The sequence below is a fragment of the Vombatus ursinus genome, unplaced genomic scaffold (assembly GCF_900497805.2).
Source record: "Vombatus ursinus unplaced genomic scaffold, bare-nosed wombat genome assembly UNPS02014817.1, whole genome shotgun sequence".
Taxonomy (NCBI): Eukaryota; Metazoa; Chordata; class Mammalia; order Diprotodontia; family Vombatidae; genus Vombatus; species Vombatus ursinus.
The window spans coordinates 12740968-12757603 of record NW_020954595.1 but is presented as its reverse complement, the minus strand read 5'-3'; the positions used below and the strand labels follow the sequence as shown (position 1 = coordinate 12757603).

General features: G+C 54.8%; 1 protein-coding gene across 1 annotated transcript in view; it reads left to right on the top strand.

The window, feature by feature from the left end:
- The window catches only part of NOL8 (nucleolar protein 8), a 20480-nt gene extending 5293 nt beyond the window's left edge, over positions 1 to 15187 (top strand). The window contains exons 2-13 of the mRNA XM_027835918.1: positions 19 to 87; positions 1167 to 3122; positions 3505 to 3618; positions 4122 to 4241; positions 4695 to 4785; positions 7660 to 7801; positions 8014 to 8091; positions 9812 to 10065; positions 11391 to 11526; positions 12334 to 12404; positions 14766 to 14848; positions 15055 to 15187. Coding sequence (XP_027691719.1) covers positions 19 to 87; positions 1167 to 3122; positions 3505 to 3618; positions 4122 to 4241; positions 4695 to 4785; positions 7660 to 7801; positions 8014 to 8091; positions 9812 to 10065; positions 11391 to 11526; positions 12334 to 12404; positions 14766 to 14848; positions 15055 to 15102 — 3162 coding nt within the window. The 3' untranslated portion in view covers positions 15103 to 15187. The remainder of the gene's footprint in view (positions 1 to 18; positions 88 to 1166; positions 3123 to 3504; positions 3619 to 4121; positions 4242 to 4694; positions 4786 to 7659; positions 7802 to 8013; positions 8092 to 9811; positions 10066 to 11390; positions 11527 to 12333; positions 12405 to 14765; positions 14849 to 15054) is intronic.
- The last annotated feature ends 1449 nt before the right edge of the window (positions 15188 to 16636 follow it).

The window sequence follows — 16636 nt, the reverse complement described above, 5'->3', positions numbered from 1 at the left end:
GTTCTCTTTCTTCTCTAGGATTGGGTCGTGAGTAAGTTTGGGAGAGTTTTACCTATCCTGCACCTTAGAAGCCAGAACAGACGTAAAATATCCTTCCTAATTGATCCATCCATCGATGGACTCGTGTTTATGAGGTGCCGTCTGTGGTTGCAGTGCCCTAGGGTCCGGTCATCTAGTCACCCAGCATCTGTTTAGCCCTGACAGGGTGCCCGGGGCCAGCATCCTAGCTAGTACAGAATAGGAAGTCTAGCTGTGGAAGATACCTCGCGCAGTTGGGAATGTGAGCTTAGATGATTGTGGGGTCAAGATCACTGGAGGAGTCTGGAATTACAGAGGGAATGAGTTCAAGCTTGGGGTGTGATGGCCCCAGGCCTGGCTGAGTGCACACTCAGGAGCCTCGATATCCTTGGCCTCGAAGGGTCTTGCCAGCTTCTGGTGGTCTGTGACTGGCTTATGATCTCTCTCAGGGTTTAAGAGCAGCTTGTGGAAGGTTGGGAAGCCCAGGTGCCCTGTTAAAACAGGCTGCAGGGAGTCACCGTAAACTTGGGCAGAAACGGTGTTTTTGGAATGTTAAAGTCACTAAGCTAGGTGGGATGGATTCAGGGGGAGGGGGTTGTTCTCCGTGAAGATCAGCAGTGTCCTTGGCGATGAGCCTGTTTCCATAATCTCCCACTCAGATACCATGGATGAGCTAGGAATTGCTTTGGGAAGGAAGGAGGTGTAGGTGGGAGAGAGGGTTGCCCAATTTTGAGGCCCCTCTTGGAACCCCCATTGGCTACCTTAGCTCAGTCTGTAGTCTCGTTGGACACCAGGCCTGATGATGGGCCGTGTTGGGGTGGGAGCATTATCTTGGGAACCCAGAATGGGCCACTTGGGGCTGCTGGACTCTGTCTTCACCCTCATCCAACCCAGAGTCATTGCTGCCAGCTGCTGGTGTGGATATATAACCTTGAGCCTTGACACGCACAGGATATAAAGTATTAGAAGTTTAGAGGCGCAGACTCTGAGAGATTGTTTCGTTTAGATCACTCACTTTTCAGATAAGTAAACTCAAGGCTCCAGAAGCCAGACTCGGCGTCCAGTCCACTGTACCACAGTTGTAAGTTCTGCAGAATTTTTGTTTTTCTGTTGAACAATTTATGTTTTCTGCCTTAACTGTTCCCAACATCTTGAAATATGATCCATCAAAATATTGCCATAACCTGAAGAAGTTTGAACAGGATGTCACAAGTGCTGTGTCTATTTCTGACCTCACATGGAAGTTGGAAGGAGGAGATGACGTAATGAGCAAGAAACGACAAGGCCAATTTCCTGCCTTCAGGAACTGTCCTGCTAAGAGAGTGAAGGTGGGGGGCATTCGCTGCTCCCCATCCAAGACTGTGGGGCACCCTGAGCTGACATCCCCGGCCCCTCCAAACACAGCACCACAGCTGGACATGCAGAAAGCAAATTCCAGGCCAGCCGATCTTCCTACGTCCGGGTTCTCTAAATGTAAGAACGGTCAGAAGTTAGAAGCAGGGTTTCTTCAGACTTCAAAATCCCCCATTGTCAGAAGCAAAAATAGCATGTCTGATGATGATATTGATTCTGAAGAAGAACTAAAAGCCATGCTAGCAGAAGAGAAGAAATCCCAAACCACGACCTTCCCCAAAACAGACAGCACTGAAGAGGGTTCCTTTGAAGTGGTCGGCGTCGACTTCCAGCTGAATCCAGTCAGGTCAGGGTTGAAACAGAAAAGCCCCCAGGCCCCTCGCTCAGGTAATGCCACTCGTCTTGCTGAAGATGACCAAGAGTATGACTCGGGAGACACAGATGAAATCATTGCGGGGGGTAGAAATGGTGGTCAGAGCAAAGACAAGCAAACGATTTTACCAAAAGACAAATCTAAACAGAAAGAGGACTTGCTGAAAAATAGAGCAAATTGTCCATCTTCTCGTCATGCTACAGAAATGAGTAAAAGGAAAAATCTCAGAGGTAGTGAAGGAGGGTCGGTCAGTCGTACAAAGTGCATCGCTAAAAAGCTGCCTAGGGTCTCCCCTGAATCTGAGGGCGGTGAGTCTGAAGAAAGCTTGGATTATGAGTCCATGATGAGTAACTGCTGTCGCCTTGACCTCACCTTGGCAGACTTGGAAAAGCTGGCGAATGGAGATGCTGAGAGTCCGGGGGGGGATGCCAGGCGTGCCGAGCAGGCTCTCCCCAAGAGACAGGACACTGGGTCTGGCCAGAAAAGGAAGAAGGCTCCCAAGAAAGGGGCCCGGTGCATCAATCCCAAGGACATTTTGGCTTCCCTCTTAGAAGGAGAAGAGAAAATCAGTGGCCAGAACCCACCAGAGGAAACTATGTCAAAGTCCAAGTTTCAGGCTTTCAGGGGTATGGGAGCGCTCTATGGAGGGGAGAAACCAAAAAAACCCTTTAAGCACAGTGGTATTACCACTCAGGTAAAAGGACAGGATTCTTTGAAACAGGAAGCATCTCCTGGTAGTTCTGTGGGAAAACAAGCCTTTGATTTGAATACTTATTCCAGTGATGAAATGTCCCCACCTCAAGATGGGAAGGAAGCAAATGGAGCCAACAGTCTTCCACATTGTCCTGGAAAACTTCCAAGGAGGCAGCCAGCCAGTGGAGACCAGCGTGGTGCTGTGCAGTCACCCTCCTCTAGTTCTGAATGTGAAAGTGCTTCTCTTTCTAGCCTGTCATCTTTCGGTGCTAAGAAACCCTTGAGTCTTAATGCAAAGACTTGTAGGACAGACTTGGGAAGTGATGATGGCCTTGGCACCACTGAATTGGGAGACCCCAAGGGGGAAGGGAGCGATTCCATCCCCCTTGGGCCTTCTGCAGGTCCAGAGCCCGAGCGTGAGCCAGCAGTTCTGAAAACACAGTTCAAGAAACCTCTCCAACTCTCTGTTGGGAGGGATGGTGCGCCTTCTCGTGTACAAGGGAAGGGCCCAGAGGGGTCTCAGGCAAGGGAGACTGAATGCCCACCTTCTCCTGTGGCTCTAGCTGATGCCATCAGCCCTCCGAGGAACTCTCAGGATAATCAGAAACGCTTGGCAGCCTTGGAGGAAAGGAGGAGAGAACGGGAGCTGCAGAAGCAGCTGGTTCACAGGGCTCTGTCCAGCTTGGTGAGTGTCTCCCTGTCAGCGTTGGCAGAAGCCTTTTCCCCTAAGTCAGCTTTCTCCCCAACAGCTGGATTGGGTGGCCAAGCACACCCTCGGGTCTTTGGGATGAGCTGTGCTCTGACCCCGTCAGCACTCTCTGGAGTAAGCACGTTGGTGAATGTTACGTCCACGCCAGCGGGGCAGCCGAGGGACCAGCAGGCCCTCCAGGGCTCGGAGCGGCATGTCTGAATGTCGGTTAATGAATGGATGTTAAGGCTGCCAAGAATGGGGCCCGCGAAGACAGTGCCCGCCCCCCTGGGGGCAGCATCTGGCCCACGTTGACAGTCTGGGTTTAGGGTTGCACTGAGCCTGGGTGTTCTCTCTGACACGTTCCGTATTTCCCCAGGACAGCCATCCAGCCAACAAACCAAGTCACATCCTGTTCGGCTCTGACAGTGAAGATGAAACGGAAGAAAAAGACGGTGGCGACAAGCCTCTTCCAGGAGGCGGAGTCAGGCGGGTAGGTGACAGAAGCTCCTCTGGGTGCCCCACGTGGGCAGCGGTGACTGGCGGGCCATCCGGCAGGCTCATGCTGGTGTTCACGGCTCCATCATCCTCCTCCTTTCTTGAGCCCCCCTTTCCTACAGCCACCCTTCCCGCTAGGCCGCCCCATCTCCTGTTCTCTGCACGTCGGCGACCTCAGGTTTCTTGCTTTGACTCCTCCAAGACTTAACGAGAGTCTCTGTTCCATGATTCCCACCTCTGCCTCCCATTTCTGTAGTGTGTCCCATGTGGCAGAGGTGGGCTTGGAGGCAAGAGGACCTGATTTCGAATCCTCCTTGTGCCACATGGTTTAAGGTGGTGAATTCTCTAAGCCAGGTGGCTCGTGGTTGTGCGCTTCATCTTCAAATAGACAATCATGATATATTTATGGGGCATGAAGCGTAAAATTTTATTGCAAAAAAGGAATTGCTGTTTCCTCCTAAATGGTTGTGGGGTTTTTGTTTTGTTTTGTCCGTTAAGGATTTGGCCAGTAAAACCTCTGGGAAGCTGTTTGAGAGCAGTGAGGACGAGGAGCAGGAGACTGATGACGAGGCCCGGTTCCAAATTAAACCCCAGTTTGAAGGCAAAGCTGGAAAAAAGGTGGGTTAGTGCTGAGGGCAGCTGTGATTGTGAGTTTGGCAGCTCATTAACCCTTCCCGTCTTCAGCCCGGATGACTGACCGCAGCACGTTCTGCTGGGTCAGCACGCGCTTGTCACGGCGAGCAAGACGTCTGTGATTCTTTTCTGGTTCAAGTGAGAAGCCCTGAGTGTGGCTGGGAGGAGTTATTTGGGATCAGAAAGGCATCATGGTGCAGTGGGTGGAGGGCGGGGCTGGGAACCACCAAGCCCTGGGTTCAGGTTCTGCCTGTGACTCTCGACAAGTCGCACAATCCCTTAGTGCTCCAGGCAGCTCTCCCTGGCTCTGAGTTTGAGGGATGGGACTGATCTTCCTTGGCAGAAGTTTTCTTCCCTGGGTGAGAAATCCCAGGTCCAGTCCCCGTCCCTGTCCTCCCGTGGGATCGGGTTATTCATTGTCTGTGTCTTGTTGGGCAGCTCATGAGTTTACAGTCCCACTTTGGCGCTGATGACCGGTTTCGAATGGATGCTCGCTTTCTGGAAAGTGAGAGTGAAGAGGAAGAGGAGGGTGAGTTTCACTGTTCCTTTGGTTTTTCTGTGGACAACCAGACAATGCTAATCTTACTAGAAGAACGTCATTGATCTCCAGAAATGGCCCTGTTTGGTCCTTCCTAATTTAATAACTGAGCAGAGATCCACCGCCTGGAGCACCCAGCACAGCCCATTCTTTTCACAGTACTGGGGACTCACCCCTCTCGTGTTCCACCACTTTTTCTCACACGTTCAGCCTATGACATTGGACCCACACCGCCATCTTGAGATTTAGGAGCCCCTCCCCCCACCCCTCCTGCCTCTGCTAACTCTTGTTCCTTGGAGAGGAAATGGGTGAAGGAATGGCGTAGAGAGAGTTAGCAGCAAGCCTAGCAGAGGGTTAGATATACGTTTGATGTGTGCGTGTGGCGTAAGACAGAGGGAGGCTTTCAGGACAGCACCAGGATTGAGAACCTGAGTGACTAGGACAGGTGGGGCCTTGAGCAGACAATGCTGGAAGAAACCAGGCTCCCTCTGCCCCCAGGAAGCATCAGAGGAGAGACTCGAGTCCTAGACTGTGGGCATGGAGAACCCATGGCCTCAGGCAGGATGGCAGCCAGGGGTCTCTTCTGAAACATCCTTTCTTTTTTTCTTTTTTCTTAGTAGCACTTTTTCCCAATTGCGTGTAAAGATAGTTTTTAACATTCGTCTTTCTATTTTTTTAATTTAATATTTTATTTCTCCAACTTTACGTAAAGACAAATTTTTTTTTTTTTTTTTTGCTAGCAATGGGGTTAAGTGACCTGGGGTCACATAGCTAGTGAGTGTTACGTGTCTGAAGCTGGACTTGAACTCAGGTCCTGACTCCAGGGCCAGTGCTCTATCCACTGCACCACCTAACTACCCCTAAAAACAATTTTTAACCTTTGTTTTTAAAGAGTTTTGAGTTCCAAATTCTCCCCCTTTCTTTCCCCCCCATTGAGAAAGCAAGCAGTTTGATATAGGTTATGCATGTACAGTCACACAAAACATACTTCCATGTTAGTCATGTCATGGGAAAAACAGAGACCAAAAAAACCCTGAGAAAAATAAAGAAAAAGTCTGCTTCAATCTGCATTCAGACTCCATCGGTTCTTTCTCTAGGGATGGATGGTGTTTTTCGCCATGAGTCCTTCGGAGTTGTCTTAAATCATTTTGTTGCCGAGAATAGCTAAGTCATTCACGGTTGATCATCATTCAGTATTGCTGTTAATGTATAAATAAATATATATGTAATGCAAAATGTAAACATATAAATACCATATACATTTTCTGAGGTTCTTTGCACCCTCATCATTTCTTATAGCACAGTAGTATTCCATTACATTCCTTTACCACAACTTGTTCAGCCATTCCCCAGTGGATGGGCATCCCCTCAATTTCTGGTTCTTTGCCACCACAAAAAGAGCTGCTATGAATGTTTTTGTACATGTGGGTCCTTTTCCCGTTTGTGTGATCTCTTTGGGATACAGCCCTAGAAGTGCTGTCGCTGGGTCAAAGGGTATGCACATTTTTATAGCCCTTTGGGTATAGCTCCAAATAGCTCTCCAGAGTGGTTGGATCAGTTCACAACTCCACCAACAGTGCATTAGTGTCCCAGTTGTTCCAAATCCCTTCCAAAATTTGTCATTTTCCTTTCCTGTCCTATGAGACAATCTGACAGATGTGAGGTGGTACCTCAGAGTTGTTTTAATCAGCATCTCTCGAGCATCTCTTGGGACTGTAGATCACTTTGATTTCTTCATCTGAGAACTGCCTGTTCACATCCTTTCAGCATCTACCAGTTGGGGAATGACTTGTGTTCTTAGGAGTTTTCTCGGTTCTCTCTGTGTTTGGGAAGCGAGGCCTTTCTTGAGGCCCTGGCCGGCCCTGGCCTTGAAGAGCGCGAGCCTTCCTTTCCCAGGGCCCCTGTGTGGTGCAGCCAGCTGGCCTTTGGGGGAAGTTCATTGTGGAACCAGGGACTGATGCCATTTTTCACAAACAGAAGCCTACTCGGCTTCAGTAACAATCCAAATCTCAACTTTTTTAATGCATCATTTAGTTTTTTAAAAACATTTTAAACGTTTCCTTAGTTCAGCAGTGTAGTTCTTCCTTGGGCCTCTAGGTGGCACAGTGCACAAAAATCTGAGTTCAGATTCCACTGGACACTGGCTGGGTGACCCTGGGCAAGTCACTTCACCCTGTTTGCCTCAGTTTCCTCATCTGTAGAATTAGCTGCAGGAGGAAGTGGCGAACCATTCCAGTATCTCTGCCACGAAAACTCCAAATGGGGTCAGAGAGTCGGATGCAACTGAAATGACTCAGCAGCTGAACAAGTTCTTCCTCGGTGCCGGCCCCCTTTTTGTCCCCTTTGTAATTAAGGAAACTTTGCCGTCTTACGGAGAAGGAGGTGGGCCCAGTGCAAGTGAAAGGAAGGTCGATCGACAGCTGCAGCCCTGGGCTCAGATGCTGTGGCTCCCTGTTCCCGCCCGTGTGACTTCAGGGCACCCCAGACAGTGTCATCGTTATGTGGCATCAGAAGAGGCGGGATGCATGGCCCCTTAGGTCCCACCCCCCAGTCTGAGTCTCTAAGCTTCAGCAGCAACAGGCCTTGCTCGGTGTCCACTGTGTGCCAGGCACTGGGCTGGGTGGGGAGAAACCGTGCCAACGACACAGGACAGATTGGAGATCGTCTGAGGCGGGAGATGCGAGTGTTGGGGAGGGGTGGTGCTGGAGAGGCCTTGAAGCCAAGGAAACTGGGGGGAGATGGACACAGGCATGAGGGCCGAGGCCAGGGCTCTACTGGCCTAAAGGGGGCTCTGTCCCCCATGGGCCCTAAGGGTCTCACGCAAAGGAGAGTTTCTAACATTTCAGACTCCGCTTTACCTTCAAGAGATAAAAGAAGCAGAGACGGCCGAGGAAGAGGAGCTCATTGCTGAGAAGAAGAAAAACATGGAGGTGATTAAAAACATTCTGCACGTCAGCCATCGGGCTCCGAAACTGAGCAAAGAGGAAACAGCTGCAAAGCAGTTCAGGTGCGTGCTCCACATTGGGTCAGCCAGGCCCTTCAGAGCCCGTGAGGGCCTCGTCTGTCACGGCACCAGCCTGGGTGGCGGACGAGGCCGCGGCCAGGCGCAGAGGGTCTGTGGGCGACGGGAGGGCCCCTGAGGCCCCGATCCTGCCCTTCCTCCGCCTTGGGCAGCTGCCTCTCCAGGGCTTCTGCTGACCCCTCCGCTCTTGACCATAGAAACATCGTACGCTATGACCCGACAAGGTTGGACCATGCCACGTTTGAAAGAAAAGTCGACCCTGAGGAAAAGGAAAGGTAAACATCTCGCTGTCCCCGTCATTCCCTCGCACACATCCACACCCTCCTTCCCCGGGGGAGCAGACGTAGAGTGCGGCAATTTGGAGGCCTGGGGTGCGTCCCCTAAGGAGTCTTCGTGACTGCAGCCCCTCAGAACAAGTTATCGTAACTGTGAAAGAGCCGTCAGATTTCTCACTCTTCTAGCAAATGTGTGTTGATTGATTGGTGGTATTAATTAAGAAGCATTTAGTGAGCATCCCCTAGGTACTTGTTAATGGGGGGGATGCAAAGATTACAATAATCTCTAATGATGAAGACAGTGAGCCTCTCCCAGGCATTTTTTCTGTGTGTATGTACGTGCGTGCGTGCGTGCGTACAGAGAGAAAGACAAAGGCCTTAATAACGGGATTGAGAGGGTGGCGTGAGAGAAGGCTTCACCTCGGAGGGACGAGGCATGCTGTGCAGTGAGGGTCAGTAGAAGGTGGCCGCCTGGGGCTGGGGGAATCCTGTACTGGCACAGAGGGGAGATGGATTGTCATGGGGGAAGAACCAGGGTGCTTCCCTGAGAGGGGAGGTGGGAAAGTACATCGGAGCATCTATGAAAGGAGCTGCTGGCATCGATCGAATGGAGGAGTTGGGGTCACGTGTGCCCTTTGGATAAATCCCTTCGACCGCAAGTCATAGGCTGGACCGGAGAGGCGGGATCAGATGGGAGACGTCGGGGCTGTGTGGGATGGGGGCCAGGGCACTGTGCCAGGTGGCACCAAGGCCAGACTGGAGAGCAGAAGGGCCATGTTCTGGCACCTTGGTCAGGAGTGGTTTGGAGCAGGCGGGCGTCCAGCCTGCAGCGGGTGGGAGCAGAAGGGACTGGACACTCAGTCCTGAGAGTCAGCTGCCTAGACTCCAGGTCACTCTTCTCTCGGGGTGTGCCTCTCCTCCTGCTTCTCCAGTTTGTCTGTCTCTTTGCTGTAGCAGCTTCGTTTCGTGTCCCTTGTCTCTGGCCTGACACCAAAGCCCCCGGGGCTCCGTATTGCCTTTGGGAGCACATACAAAATGCCGTTTGGCGTTCAGAGCCCTTCAGAACCGGCCGCTCCCGCCTTGCCCGGGGGCCGTCTGTAGTTGTCCTGATCCATGTCTGACCGCTGGACCCAGATGACTCCGGAGGAGAGAGTGAGGCTGGTGACTGTGCCCAGCCCTGCCTCACGTGCATGTCACAGCATCACCTCCCTAACGTCACGGTCCTCTTTGAGGACAAAGGACAGACCACACATCCCCTCCCAGTCCAGTGACGCCGGCCTCCTGGCTGTGCGCCCCTCGGCTCGGGCATCCTCCATGCCTCCTGACATCCTGGCGCCTTTTACAGGAAGCCGTCCCCAGCCCCTCTGTCCTCTGTTCACTCTTTCCTATTTGTCCTGTATGCAGCTGGTTTATACGTATCTGTCTGCTTGTTGTCTCCCCTTAGAGGGTGAGCTCGAGGGCAGGGACCGGCTTTGGTCTCTCCTTGTCTTCCCAGTGCTTGGCACAGTGCCCAGCGCACCCTAGATGCTTAATAAAGCCTGCTGACCAAGATAAAGAAAGTAGAGGAATGACCTGATAACAATGAGTGACACTGGAGGCCGTGTTCAGCGGCCAGCAGTCCCTGGCCGCCCTCTTCAGAGAACTCGGGGTGAGGGGTGTGTCCACATAAGGTGGGCTCCAGCTTCCCTTTCCTGCCTCTCGTCTCTGTTCTCCACAACAGCAAAGCCAAACGCAGAAGGAAAAGAGAAGAGGCCGAGACGCTGCCTGAAGTGTCCAGAGACCTGTATCACAGCATTGCTGCCGATCTCAAGGAGAGATTTAGGGCTACGACGCCAGCCCTGGGCACTGGAGCTGCCGGCCCTTGGAACGAGACGCCCGAGGAGACAGAGACAGCCACGGCCCCAGGAGCGCCCGAGGGCCTCGGCGAGTTCACCTTCTCCTTCTTCGGCCCAGACGTCAGTGAGGTCAAGCAAGGTAAAGAGGGGCCGTGGGGCCGTTCCCCAGCCCCAGCATCAGCTCGCTGACTGTCAGAGGGCTGGCCTGGAGGCAGGAAATCCTGCCATCCGGCAGGCCTGCCGCTGGGTCACTCTGGGCAGGTCATCACAAACTAAGGGTCATTGTAGCACCTGGTGAGGTCATGCTCCACAGGCTCTCTGTGCCAGGTGCGTAGTAGGCATCATAGAAATGGAACGAGCCCCTGCCCTCTGCAGACAAAGGCGGCCTAGGCCATAACACCCAAGGGCCTCTTAGAGCTGAGGTCTGACAGGCTGGCCAGCAGGCCCCTGGGCCTCGAGCAGGTTCATTCCTAACACTCGCTTGGCTCGGGGTGTCCTTTGTCCCCCCAAGTCCCATGAAGCCGCCGCCTCCTTCTGCTTTGTCATTTCTGGTTTTTAGCTTGGGGGGGGTCTTTCACCCCATGCCATGTGTTCCTTGAGCCCATTGTGGGGGGGGCTGAGGCCTTCAGGTCAGCCCTCTGAGAGGACCCCAAGTCTTTGGGGAGCTCAGGCCCGAGGAGCTCACTGCCCTTTCTGCCAGGCAGAGGACTTGTCTTATGATGGTGCAGGGAGGTTTTGGGGTCACAGGGTGGATGTCTTATGGCCACAAGGGAGAAGCAGAGGAGAGAGCTCAGACACTTTGGGAGTTGGGGTTGGCCCTGCTGGTCCTGGCTCCCCATGGCCCTTGTCTAAGGCCCCCCAGTTGACCTTGCCAGAGGCGCCCTGGAGGCCTCTTTTGTAAGCCGGAAAAGAGGGTGTGAGAGCTGTGCCAGGGAACAGAGGTGGGGTTCCCCCTAACGCCCATTGTAAGGTGTACGCTCCGCCTAAGGAAGGGGCTTGGCCCTGGGGGTGCTCTGCCTTGGTGCCAGGCAGATTCCGGGGCAGGACCCCCACTAACTACAGGGTGGGGCGGGGGGTGCAGGGGATGGTCCCTGGCCGAGATCACACGGCCAGCAAAGGGCCAGAGCTCTGGCCTTAGGTCAGCTGCTCCTCACCTCCAGCCCCCAGACGAGGCCCCCAGGGTGACGTCTACAATGTGGATCATAGGTGTCTCCTCCCTCGGCCTCTCAGAGGCTTCCTCTTTTTAAACCAGACACCTCCAGGAATGCCTGTGAGCGTGACACCAGCAGCTGTTTCCCTGGTCAGGAAGGGAGTCTTGTTTTACGCCAGGCTTCTCATTGAGAGGGCTTGGAAATAGAGGAACAAGGCCAGGCAAAATCAGCAGCCTTGGTGGTAGCCCCGAGTCCACTGCTTGCCTGCCCTCCCTTCTGTGGGTGCCCTGACCCCTTCCTTTTCTGTGTGTAGAACCGTACAAGACTGAAGCCAGGCCTCCCGGGCGCATGGCCTGGCAGCGGGACCCTCGTTTCCAGGACAGTAGCTCGGAGGAAGACGAGGAGGAACCCGCGCCTGCCGATGGGAGCCGAGAAGTGGCCAGGCCGGAGTAAGCCAGGCTTGAGAGCCGCCTGTGGGCCCCGGGAGATGGGGCATTGAGTGAAATGCCCACGGCTTGCCTTTCGGGGGCCCCTCATGCTCTGTGGTCATGGACGTGCACCAGAGCTCGCTAGGCTTGCTGACAGTGGAAGGGCTGGGGCGTCACCGGTGTGGAGGTCCTGGGCCGTGGAGGGAGGGTCCTTGCTGTCTGGCCCTCCGCAGACCAGCTGTGGGCCTCTGGGCCCATCACAGATCCTCTTGGGCTTCCTTAGAGAGCTGTTTGATCTGCTTGGAGGAGGACGAGGGGTGTGGGGGTGTCCCACTCATGTCTGTGTCAATAGAGGAAATGCTCCGTGACAACCACAGGCCTGTGGGATGCTGGAGCCCTCCCTCCGCCACAGAGCATCATCGGGTCTCCTTACACATACACAGGCCTGCGTGTCCTGAGCCAGGGTCACCTGTGGTCCCTTGTCTGGCCAGCTTTGTCCAGCACTTTCTGGCCGACGCCCCTTTGGTTCACTGATGAAAGTTGGGAACTCTGACAGAAGTCAGAGGCACCTCCCTGATCCAGGCCATCACTGGCCTGGTGCTCTCACCTCCCTCTCTCCCTCCCTCCCAGTGAATCTGGCTGCCTGGGGCCAGAGCAAGAGGAGGAGTGCAGCGGGAGGACAGGGACCCACTGTGGTCCCCAAAGCGCTTGGCCTCGGCCTGCCTGGAGAGGCGAGACCTCGGGGGAATGATGCTCAGGCCCCGCCAGGCTGGACTATCCCTGGTCACTTACATTGGAAAGTAAGCGCTTCTCTCTGTGTTTCTCCAGGGAAGCACAGCCATCTGAAAAACCAGCCAGGAGATTTTTCTTTTTCTCCGAGAATGATGAAAGATTACGTGGTAAGGCTGGTTTTGTTTTTTATTTTAGTTGGCAGAATATCTCTAGTCCAGCCTTTGAGAGGGCACGGCTCAGCACCCTCAGGGGCCCTGGCTAGAAAAAGGCTAGCTTGGTGTTCTGGAGTCGGCCCCTGAGGGCAGGGTGAGGCGCAGCCAACCACCCTCAGGCCTCAGGGCAGGCAGTGGGCATGAGGGCAGGGTCGCTCTTTCATCTAGGGAATTTCTGTTAATCCTCTGCAATGAGAGCGGCCTGTCTTAGGGGAGCCTGGGGAGCTTGGAGGGCTCTCTGGCCTGGCTGCCCACGGGAGGAGGAAGCCAGCCTGACCCGAGGCAGGCCCAGGGCCCCCCCACCCCAGGGTCTCCAGGCAGCCCCACCAAGGGGGAGGTGTCTGTCGCCTTCAGAGCCGCACCTCGTCCAGCTGCTACCCAGCCTGAGCCCGCCATCCTCTACCTCCCTGTCCCTGATGCTCCCCTCCCCTTCCTCTCCTATTTCCCTGTTAGGTCGGCGATTTCTGTGCCCAGGTGTGTGTGTGTGTGCGTGTGCGATGGAAGTATGCATGTATATATGTGTGTGGCATATGAGTGTATGCGTGTGGTGCATGTGTGCACGTGTTTTGCCTATGCATGTGCGTGGGATCATCTGTCCTTTGACCGGTTCAGATGAGAGGGAGCTTCAGGTGTTACTGCCTCCCCTCAGCCTTATGTGCACGCACACGCACTGCCCGGTGTGTTTTTTCTTCCACACTCTTTCAGATCCTCGAGACCCCACAGAGCCACCCCTAGGTCCTCTGTGTGTCCCCCCAGTGATGACAGCATGAGGGACCCGAGTCATCTCCCCGTGCTAGACTTAAGTGCTTAGCCCCATTTGGGCCGCTCACGCTGGCCTTCCCCACTTTCTTAGCTTCCGTGGTTGGCCTCGCATCCCTCCTCAGCCCTAGGGTCTGTCTCTGCTGGGTTGGGGCCGCTTACTCTTGGCAGGGTGGCCCCGCCCGGAGCTCCTGGAGGCGCCGGGGTTGGGGGGGCGCGCTCCCTGGGCGGCCAGTGTTCTCTCCTCCTCCGTTAGCGGGTCGGTGGTTTTGCTTAGAGGTCCTTCACCTCTCCTAACCCTCACCCCAAGTCCCTAAGTGCATGGCTGTTCTCATCTCCTGCGAGCTGTGTTTCTGAGCCGTGCTGGCTTCTCATTTGGCTTCATCTAGTCCATGAGCTGTGGCTGGGTTTGTGCCGGGCTGTGCTTGGCACAGAAGCTTTGCTTCTGGGTGTTTGGGGTCGTCCCCTCCCCCAACGGCCTTTTCTGGCAGGATTCTTCCTGTTTACTCATTAGTCCTGCCTCCTTCCTCCCGTCAGACCTTAGGCTAAGGCCAGGCTCGCCAGACTCGTGGCCCTGCCGCTGCCTTACGCCTGCGGGTGGCCACCACCGCAGGACTGGGTGAGCCCTTGGGCCTCCATCTCTGGCTTCACCGGCCCCCCTCCCTCCCCTGCCCCAGCCTGCTTTTCATCCCTCTTCTCCCAGCCTGGCTGCTTGCTGTGGCCTTGGTGTTCTCAGGCCAGCCTTGACCCTGGACACTGCTACCTCAGGCACACGCCCTTCTCCACTCTTGGCTCCCTTTCCCAGGCCCAGGGCCTGCCAGTCGCCTCCTGCATCATGAGTTATTGGGCAGATTTGGCTAAGCGGTGAACACTGGACGCTTCCCCGGGCTCCTGTCCTGCTTTTCCCTGCTCCACACTCCTTTGCTGCGTCCTAACTGGTTTCTTTGCTTCCATCCATTCCTCACACTGCTGCAGTGAGGGTCTGACTTTGCCCCTGGCCCTGAGATCACCTGGCATTGGAAGCCCCGGGCAGCCCCACTCCTCCCTCCTGGGGGAGCTCTCTGCCCCAGCTCTCTGGATTGAGGGCCTGACCGTCCAGGACCTGCCGTGTCCTCCACATCACAGAGGCTCATCCCCAGGGGTTTCCCCTGCAGCCTGGAGGCCTGGTCAGTGCCTGCGCTCTGCTCACAGAGCCTTTGTGCCAGATGGACTTCCAGAACTTCTGGGAAAATCACTTCTAATGGTGGGAGCAGAGAATTGCCTTGGTGCGTGGCATTGTGAGAGGTCCTCGTTGAGAGGTCCTGACGTAGGGTCAGATGGAGGATCCCCATTTTACAGCAGGAGAAACTGAGGCATCAAGTGACTTAATGTTCAAACTCACAGCGGCTGCATGTCCACGACAGGGTTAGAACCCAGCTCTCCTGCCTCAAGGTCTGGAGAGAGCTGGAGGGTCACTTGTGGGGAACACGGGAGGATAAGCAGAAACCTGTGTGGTCACCATAGGGATGATCTTGTCAACTTTCTTCCTGGAAACATGTGTGTCTATTTTCTCTTCAGTGGGTCCTGGGTCATTCTGGCAAGCCTCAGGAAGCCAGCCCAGCAGTGAAGACTGGGAGTCCAGAACCGTGGCTCTGCTGCAGGTGAATGAGGGCAGCAGGTCCCCGGGGGGAGGAGGGAGAGGCCTAGCCAAGTGTGGCTCTGGGGGAGGGGAGCCTGTGTGTCCCCAACAGGTAGGAGGGAGAGCCCCTGGTGCTGTTCCCTTGGTGCGGAGGTAAACCCAGAGCTACCTGGTGGGTGTTGGGCCCGACCCACCCTGGCCCCACAAGCTGTGCTCTTGTTTCTCTAGGATTGCCGGAAGAAACACAAAGCAGCCAGGAGGAAAGCCAAGCCTTAGAGATGACCATGGCCAGTCAGGGGCCAGGCGCCCTCCCTTTGAGGCCTCGGAGGGACCGGCTTCAGGAAGACGTGGCCTGAGGGCCCACTCTGAAGCCAGGAGCCCTGGCTGGGACAGTGCTGAGGCCTCTCTCTAGCTCCTGGGAGTGTCCAGGCCTCTGGACTTCCCGCCAGGGTCCCTGAAGGCGCGGGTCAGTGTTCTCCATGTTTGCTGTATTGTCTGTTCTGTTAAGTATTACCCAGTCGCATTCATTCAGGTATGAAGCCTCCAAAGAGCTTGAGTCTGCATGTGCCAGTGGGGCATGAGGACCCTACCAGGCCACACTGAGGAGAAGGGGCTGCCACGAGCCTCAGACTCACCTGGCCTGGGTGGCTTTCAGCAGACAAAGCTCCCTGCTGTTTTCTCTCCACTGGCTTTAGGAAACCTTTTGAGTGAATGTAATATCGTCTCGATTGATGTAAAAGAGGAAAAAACGTTTATTTTTTAAAAGAAGCCAAAGTGGGCCTGGGTTACCGCCGTTCAGCCTCCAGCCCATTGGGACCGACATTCTGACGAGCCCTTCCTTGTTGCTATTTTCAGTACTGACTTTTGGTGTAAATGAGACGGCTTTTTATTTATGACTGTACAAAAGTGGCTTGTCTCCTATTTTGAGATTATTTTTAGAAATATAAACAGAACAATCTTTTTTTTTCTCTGTGTGTGTCTATGATGAGGAGGTCACTGACCTACGACAGGTCAGCGAGAGCCTGGGGCTCTCCTTCTCCTGGGGGGCTTCGGGGGGTGGGAGGAGAGAGGAACATTGGCTCCACCAGCCTTCCTGAGCCTAGATGGGGGATCCCCGAGGCGTGAATGACAGGCCAGATGCACCAGCCAGCCTGAGGTACAGGTGAGGAGAGCCCGGGGCCTGCCCCTGGGCATCTGCCTCTTGAAGCCACAAGTCCAGAACTTACCTTTCAACAGAATTGATTGCTTCTGTGGGCATATGTGGTCGACTTCAGGCACATAGGGATCAGTGGCAGAAGGTTAGGGACTGTGGGCCCAGAACCCGTTCTGACCCACGTGGGGATTTGAAGCATTTGACCAGGGGAGCCGGCCTGTCACGGGGATGTGAAGGGGAAGCCGGGAGAGAGTCCCGGAGGAGGGGCCTGGCTGCAGGGTCCGCATGCTGAGTGTGGCTGAAGGATGGCTTGTGGTCCTGCCAGGAGCACTGCCCTGGTTCTGGGTTGTTGACCAGTGGCCTGACCCCTTAAGAGGGAAAGTCCATGAGAGCAGAGGGAGGGGTGGCCCACCACGGCCTGAGCGCTTGCAACATCCTGGCAGTCTTGACCTCAAGGAATGGACGTTCTAGCGGGGAAGGCAGCCCATCCTTTGAGGCCCCATCCCATGCACAGGGTGGCCTGGACACGCCACAGCAGGCCAGGCGCTGACCAGCCGAATACCTGCAGACCCAGCAAGAGCTCTGGGTCAGATGAGGTAGGCGGTCCTGGGACTGCCCGGGGGTGAGAGAGATGACCAGACTGGAGGAGGAGGCCCT